General features: G+C 33.5%; 1 protein-coding gene across 1 annotated transcript; it reads left to right on the forward strand.

Moving 5' to 3' along the window:
• The first annotated feature begins 3248 nt into the window (after positions 1 to 3248).
• On the forward strand, positions 3249 to 7300 carry nipsnap1 (nipsnap homolog 1 (C. elegans)). The gene is given in 9 exon segments (XM_052100100.1): positions 3249 to 3317; positions 5866 to 5941; positions 6139 to 6203; positions 6570 to 6593; positions 6595 to 6632; positions 6634 to 6664; positions 6790 to 6815; positions 6923 to 7026; positions 7206 to 7300. Coding segments are annotated over 9 exon segments (528 nt in total).
• Positions 7301 to 9084: the final 1784 nt, after the last annotated feature.

A 9084-nucleotide genomic window follows, 5' to 3' on the forward strand; every position in this document is an offset into this window, starting at 1 on the left:
AAACAACTTTTTTCTCTTTGGGAGAAACGGCAACAAAACTACATCTGGTAAGAAATATAATTACGTTTATACATTAAAACTTATTTGAGTCAAAAGATAAGTCTATAGTTTCATTCAATATGCCATTTATAAAATTTGAGCGATTAATCGTGAAACGCCACTCTGCTAAACACAGTGTACACTAATGTGAACTTTAGTGCATTTTTCCCTTAAAATCCTATATTTACTGTGCATCATCACATTGAGAATCAATGGGTTCATCCAAAAGCTCCAAATTTTGTTTTCAGAGACTTTATAAGGAGTTAGGATGAAAATAATGTGCATTTCGAACTGTTCTGAGACTTGTCCAAACAGACAGCACACTGGCTAAGTCATTCACTATATAGGGAGCAAGGGAGTAAAGGAGCATCATATAACTCTCTATGCAGCTAATGCTGCATTCCATTAAAGTCGGATGTGGGATATTCCTACTTGATATCTCCGATCTCCAGCCATAAAGGCATTACATTTCAAAATTATCGGAAGATGACATGTAAGGAAAGAAAACTGTAATGCTTCCGTTAGCTTAGCAGGGGTTTGACTGTCACCAAAGATGTCTCCTAGCAACCCAACTAATAAACAATGCGGCAGGGCTAGCATTTGTGCTACAGATATAAGATTATCAAAAGAGAGTATCATTTGTCATATTTTGAACACCTGTCTCTGCAAACGTTTATGGACCCGCCAGAGGGTCCAAAGGGGGGCGCTGTATCGTGAAAAATGTTTACGCTTAAAACTTTAAAATCTCCGTAGGCATAAGTCAGGCATATGAGGTATCATTTGAAAGCTTAGAATCGGAAATTTTTAGAGATCACTTCTACATTTATTTTACTTAAAATAACAAAACAAGGACTCAAAACATTTGCTTTGAAAACTAGCGTCCCCCAGAGGTAATTGGGCATTACCTTTACAACATTATATACAAATAAATATGAGTCATATATCAAATGAAAGCTCACACCCTCAGGAATGTGACTGAAGAGACCATTTTGTTGCCTTACTAACATAGGTCGAAAGATTTTCAAAAGAATCAAAAAGTGAAATATGATTCCTGTAAGTCATCAAATACAAATGTCTTTTATGCTCTAATGACTGCTGATGTAAGCATGAGTGGTGGTGGCGTAGTGGGCTAAAGCAATAAACTGTTGAGCAGAAGGTTTGTCGGTTCGATTCCCACAGCCACCACCATTGTGTCCATGAGCAAGGCACTTAACTCCAGGTTGCTCCGGGGGGATTGTCCCAGTAAAAGTGCTCTGTAAGTCGCTTTGGATAAAAGTGTCTGCCAAATATGTAAATGTAAGCCCTAAATATAGCTATAAATAGCTAAAAAGACAAAAGCAAGTTCATATCTGCTTTTACCTTAGGAAGTTCTAAAAAATCTGTGATCTTGCTTGGCTGAATAATCCAATGTTATAGCTTAGATGGCCAGAACAAAATGTGCCATCCAGAAGGAAAAGCATGCAAAACAAATAATCAGAAAATATGTTTTCGACTATTGATGATGAATGTTTTATATCATCACAAAGGGGAGGATCTCAGGTTTCAAATAAAACCTAGATTGAGCTTCTAGTCACTCAAGATATTCCAGGCAACATCAAAGGTGGTGCTTGAACTGAAAATTAGACTGAATGTCTATGGACGAGCACATCAGTGAGGGCTAAAATGCATTATAGTGCCAACTACATTTCAGATCTGTATATTGGGATGTAATGTGTTAGAGAGTAAAAATATTTTTTTTCCTAGAGGAATAAAATTAGACTTTTCAAGGTGAGGTTGAGTGAATAGACCCAGAATTACATGTTTACAAAATTAGGACAACAACAACCAAAAATTATGTTTATCATAAGATAATAAACACATACAATATTATGTAATATTATGAATAATAATAATTAGAATCTTATATTTTTTTATTTGGGTGGTTCTCTGACAATTCACACAATATTTGTCCAAATTGTGTGTGAATGTTGAGCTTTTAAAAATGAGTGTGAAAAATTGTGGGCGGAAGCCCAAAGATGCACCAGAGTATTAGGGGTTAAACAAGCTTTAATATCATGTAATGTAGTAACTTTGACTCGTCTATTGATATTATTTAATGTTTATCACTTACTTTGTGTATGTCCCAGGATGGTGGCATATGTGTCAAGTCACACACCTGCATCTTGGCTAAATCAGAGTTGAAAATTTCCACACAAGTTTCCAAGTTGGAATTCTGACTTCAAGTGGCATTCCATTGCACTTTTCAGAGTAGGAAGTTGAAAAACCAACTCTCTGAGTTGAAGTGCATTCACTCCTAAGATCTGACCAAAAGTTCAGATTCAGACTGCAGATGATGCTCAATATGTTTGGCAGACTTGGGACAATGGTAATTAGTACATAGAGTCAGAATGTATAAATTGCATCATTTTATTTTAACATGGTTGGCAGTGATTGGATGATGCTGGCCATTACTTTGAATCAGAAATAATTATGCTAATTTCTGATGTAATGTCTGTAACATCTAAAAAAAAAAAAAACAACAACAACACTCATGGAAACAAACAATTTGATAAAAAAAAAAAAACATCTATAGCTTAGTATAAGGATATTTATATTTCACAACTTAGTCTGGCTGTCCACATACTGTATGTTGCCATCCGTTTTTAGGGAAACTATTTGCTCTAGAAATTATTTAATTATTCATTTATTTTTGCATGTTCATTAGGTGCTACTAGTTACAAATCAAAAAGGGAACTGGAAAATGCACACAGAAGTCACACTGGTGGCTAATTTTAGGCTAGTATTTTGTCAGAAGCTTTGTTACCATGGTTATTTTAAAAGGGTTCTCTGTTTGACTCAACTTTAATTACATCTACAGCCAAACCAACAAATTAATCATTGTGATTAATCAGTTTGTAAACTTCAGAGCGCTTGAGAAAATCAAAGCTGCACATGGACCTGTAGTCCAACAGTTCACACGCATCAAACAAAAAGTGCTATTTGAAATTAATGTAGATGAAGTATAGCATGCCACACTGTAGAACACTGCTTGAAATGTCATGTCAACTACCCATGTGCATATTGGTTTTATAATATTTCGCATTTCAGCATGTGATGCATCGTATATTTATGAAACACTTTCTGAAACAGTTTTCTCGTGAAACTCTATAGAGGTTTTGCAAATAAAAGTGATGAAGGCTGGTTGAGTTCCATGTTTGCACACAACGCGGATGCCAGGAAAGATGCCCACTCCAATCTGCTCTCCAAGAAAGAAATCAGAAACCTCTACAAGATACAGCGTGAGCCAGTCCATCTTCAACCTTCAAGGATGTGCTGAAATGTTTTGTCCTCGAGACAAATTGAGCTTGTAATATAATTGATAGGAATTGCTAAAAATATTTCACTACCTAAATATTATGTTGTTGTGCTCCAGTCAAACAGCTCAAAACAGTATATTTTGAACTAATTGCTTTAATAAATCAGGCTCCAACGTGTTTATTTGTAGATTTATTTTGTTTTCACGAGACCAGCTCTGCAGAGAATTGTAATGAAAATTGGGTTTAGAAAAATTAGGTTGATTTTTTATAAAATGTCTGCTATAAGTGAAAAAAGTTTTGAGTTTTGGAAGCACTTCACTTTAAGGTTCTTTATGTTCACATTAGTTAATTACATTAGGCATCATGAGCTAATAATGAACAAAAATTTTACTGCATTCATTTATCTTGGTAAATGTTCTTTTAGAAATATACTATTGTTCATAGATCATTTATGTTAGTTCATAATGAATTTACTAATGTTTTAATTTTAAATGTAAAGTTCAACCAAAAATGTTAATTCGCTCATCATTTACTCACCCTCATGCCATCCCAGACATCTATGAGTGTTTGTTCTGCTGAACACAAAAACAACATTTTTTAGAACTATATTTTAGCGCTGTTGGTCCTCACAATAGAAGTGAATGGTGACCAGACCTTAGAAGCTCAAAAAAATTGAAATAAAGTTAGCATAAAAATACTTGATGGGAATGGGAAATGTTTACTCAAAAATTAAAATTCTCTCATCAGTTACTTTACTGTATGACTTTCTTTCTTCTGCAGAACACAAATTAAGATTTTTAGAATAACATCTCTGCTCTTTTGGTCCATACAATGCATGTGAATGGGTGCCAACATTGTGAAGCTCCAAATATTATATCGGTCTGCATAAAAGTAATCCATGCGACTCCAGTGGTTAAATCAATGTCTTCAAAATTGATATGACAGGTGTGGTTGAGAAACAGATCAATATTTAAGTAATTTTTCACTATATATTATCCTCCCTGTTCAGTCAACTTACATTTTAACTTTCACATTCTTCTTCTTTTGATTTTGGTTATTCACATTCTTCATGCATGTGCCCCCCACTGGGCAGGGAGAAGAATTTCTAGTAAAAATGGACTTAAAATATAATATCAAAGTAAAAATATCATATCACTTCTGAAGATATGGATTTAACCACTGGAGTCATATGAATTATTTTTATGCTGTCTTTATGTGCTTTTTGCAGTGTCAAAATGTTGGCATCCATTCACTTACATTGTATGGAACTACAGAGCTGAAACATTCTTGTAAAAATCTAAGTTTGTGTTCTGCAGAAGAGAGAACGTCATACACATCTGGGATGGCATGAGGGTGAGTAAATGATGAGAGAATATTTGGGTGAACTATCCCTTTAAATCCATATCTTCAGTAGTGATATGTGAAGTGTGGATGAGTCACAGATACATTTTTAAGTATTTTTTTAACCATAAATCTCCATCTTCACCTTCAAAATTTGGAAATTATGTAAAAGTGAAAGTGGAGATTTATAGTAAAAAAGGACTTAAAAATGTGTCTGTGACTCACCCACACTTATTGTATTGCTTCTGAAGGCCTAGATTTAACTACTACAATTGTATGGATTACTTTTATGTGGGCTTTATGCAATTTTTGGAACTTTAAAGGTCTGGTCACAGTTCACTTGTGTTGTATGGACCAACAGAGCTGAAATATTTTTCTAAAAATCTTCGATTGTGCTCTGCAGAAGAAAGAAAGTCATACACATCTGGGATGGCATGAGGGTGAGTAAATAATGAGAGAATTTTAATTTTTGGTTGAAATATCCCTTTTAAATATATGCGTATGTGTAGAAATTAACATTATCCAAGATTATTAAATGCTGTAAATGCATTGTTAACTATTGCATTAATTAATGTTAATGTATATAACCTTATTGTAAAGTGTATCCTCTCAATTATTTGACATTCAATACTAATTGTCCAAGTATCCCTCATCTACAAAGCTGAGATTAAATACTGTTTTTAGCACATCATGGTGCCACTGAATTGGGTACATTTGTCTTTCCTGACATCATCAAATCCTATTTTTTCTTTCAGTTCACAATGTCAAGCCAGAATGCTTGGAGGCACACAAAAAACTATCGTAAGCTCCCATTTGATTGTGCAATTATGCATAGCTGATTAAGTCTTGCAGCTCACTTGTCACCTAAATCTCAGAATATTTTCTTTGTATGTTGTTGTTTTTAATGGGACACTAGCTGGCCTGCATTGCCTTGATTTTATGTAATTTGATTCCTAGATTGTGCTGTTTCACTTGCCCATATAATCATAATTATTTTGTCTATAGTTTTGCTTAAAAATGAGTACAGTTACTAGGAAACATGCCTTTTAAATAGCCAATTTACAGTCATTTTTCTCTTTATGATGTGTTAAAGGTTTCCTTTGTTCCATTAATACAACACAGAAACTTACTTAAGTTAACTAACAAGACAAATACATTTCAAAACTTCTTCCAACTTCTAATATATGAGCTTCATCATGATGCAGATTATCCATGTCAAGTCATTGGAAGCTGGAACACCTGGTATGGTGAACAAGATCATGCTGGTGAGATGGAAATATGAAGAATAGCATTTAAAAAAATATTTTTTTTACTTTAGGCTAAAAGTACCTGTTCCTCTCCAATGTCTTTTTGGATGCAGTATGTAAACTGTAGTATGTATGTATACTTGTATTTCTGAACTGTCAAAGCACCAGATCCTTTGCACAGTACTAGAGTGACACATGCTGTTTTGTTGTTGTAGTGCATCTCTGGAGATACTCTGATGGCTATCCTGCTCTTTGTTTACGCAAACTGAACCTCAATGCAGTATTTAACACATTTCATTTTATTTACAGATTGGATGAAAGGGGTCGTTCACACAGGATGTGTTGCATCCATCTGCAATCTCTTTTAATTGGTTGGTCAATGCAAACATTCACTAGTTTCATGTTTTATATATATATATATACATTCTGAACAAGGTCTTAGGTTATCACACAATCTTTGGTTTCGGAACATTCTTGGAATGTTTTATATATATATATATATATATATATATATATATATATATATATATATATATATATATATATATATATATATATATATACATTCCAAGAATGTTCCGAAACCAAAGATTGTTAGCTGTGCATTGCGTGCCCTTATATATATTCAGATGTTTCCTGTGTATAGGCATATCTTGCGTTCTATAAAATAAAGGAGTAAAATGCTTATGTCTCAATGGAACCAACTTCTTAGTTTATGAACTGAGATCATATAGACTAATGGTAAAGGATATTGCATTGTTCAGTTTTATAATACATTACATTCTACTCTTTTTTTTTACTCTTTAACTTATCATTTCTGTGTTCTGGTTTGTTTGTCCTGTAATGTCGGTGTTTTCTCAATTCAGCCTGGTACAATGGTCGAATGGGGAAATCATTGGTAATTTTGTGTGGGATTTGTGCAGTTTAACATGGGAATTAAGGTTTTATTCTATAAACATCATGTTGCATGTTTGAGCTGGGAATTATTTATTTTTTTCCCCACTGGGCCAGAGCAATCTCTTTCCACAGATTGGAAAACAAAGAAGTAGTGGGCAGCTTCTTCACACAGATATGTGATTTTTATGTTGTTCATCATTTATGGGGTTAGTACTATGCTCTTACCTTTCACAATCACACCTAAAGTTGATGAAATCAACAACATAAGCTATTATCTTGAGGAGAGGGTAACCTAAAAACAAATTACCTCCTACTGGTCTGAGCATATCATTGATCATGAGCCTTTAACCAATCTCGAAATCTTCTTTAATATATTTGATTATAGCTTATAAGGACCTGCAGACCAGAGAAGACAGCAGGAACACTGCTTGGTTAAAAGAGGGATGAGATGCCAATGTGTGCACTATACTGCACAAGTGAGGAAATAATTTTGGGCTTTTTTCTGCTTTATTTTGCCATCTGGTGGATCTCAGTAGAACTGTTCACACCTGTCCCATTATCAGTGGTCCTCAATTGGTTTGGAGACCCAGATTGCACATTGCCAGGGTTGGAGGATAACAGAATACATGTAACAGGATTTCATATTTAAAATACAAAATATAAGTAACTGTATTCCACTACAGTTACATTTTAAATAGTTGGTCATCAGAATACAGTTACATTCAAAAATTATTTTTATTATTATTAACAAGATACATTTTCTTTAGAAGCAACACTCCATGAGATATTTAGGTTTTTCAGGGAATGCATTTTTAACATGTGTATTTTGTCTTACAGTAATGTAAATGTAAAATGTAAATGTATTGCACTGGCAGATTTTTTTTATAGTCAAAACAAGTGAAAATATCTACCATGACGAAGAAATCCAAAACAATTAAGATTACGTTACTGAATTTGAGTAATTAATTTTATATATATATATATACAGGTAATTAAAATGCATTACATTCTTGTAGCAGAAGAGTTAATCATTAAAAAGACAATACAAAAAAAATGGCTTTTTTAACATATTATTGAACATATTAATCAACAGCACTAATATATAATTTTTTTATTATTATTTATGGGTAACAGTTGGGCAACAAATGGCATTGTTTTTTATATTTAAAGATTTTGTTTTAGTCATTTTAGATGATCTTAGAAGATTTATTATTAATAATATTTATTTATTTTTGGGTGAAATTGTATGACATTATCACTAACTTTTATTTCAGTATTAGAGCACAGATGTTAGAAAGTCAATTTTCAGTGCTTAAAAATACATTACCATTTGTAGTATGTGACTTGTGTTTGAAATGTGTTTGATGTGACTGTTATGGCTAGTTACCTATGTAACAATGTTTTAATATTATAATAATATGATGCCAATGACATGGTACCATAAGCAAGAACATATGTGAAAGTAACAGTATCATTTTGCATGCTAAATGATAACTTGCATTATAAAGAAATGTGTTTTAGTAGGTCTAAGTCACTGTATGAATGATAATAATTTTTTAACAATGAGCACAGTAGCTATAGAGTAATTGATTAGCAATCAAATATATAAATAGAAAATACATTATTGACTTCAATTATTGTTAAAGCAGCTTGCCATGACCAAAAGAAAGCAACAAGACTTGATTGGTTTTGAAACTGAGCTCATCCTGCATGCTGCTGTCCATTTATGAACATTCTAACATTCAATTCGAGAGCTCTGTAATTGGAATTCTTACTAGCTAAAATGCAATTGTGAGGTGTAACGCTGGGAACATTAAAAGATAATTTGGCTTTCCATAGGACGTCTTCAGTTGGAACCATACGAGTAGAAAAATAATGGCGGGTAGAATGACAACTCGCATGAAACGTTGTATCTCGTAACGGGCGGGGCTTAGAATCCACGAGGTTACCTCAAATTATGTTTTTTATTAAAATCGTTCTTTGTGTTTTCCTTTTTAATTACTATTAACTTTTTTCTAGTTTTATTAATTAGGTGCAAAAAGTTGTCCAGACCTCGACCTGCCACATGGTATCTGTTTCTTTTCTCTACGCTATTCAGTATGGACCAATCACAGTCGTTTTTGATGACTGAACCAGGAGCCGTTCACACCAACTTCTTATTGCGTTATTCCGTTGCGCTGCCTGTCGCTGTTTTTCCACCGTCTCGCGCGCATGTCAAGTTAAAAAGAACTTCAACTATTAAAAAGCGTCTGACGTTACATATG

Source organism: Xyrauchen texanus, chromosome 3 (genome assembly GCF_025860055.1).
Source record: "Xyrauchen texanus isolate HMW12.3.18 chromosome 3, RBS_HiC_50CHRs, whole genome shotgun sequence".
Lineage (NCBI taxonomy): Eukaryota > Metazoa > Chordata > Actinopteri > Cypriniformes > Catostomidae > Xyrauchen > Xyrauchen texanus.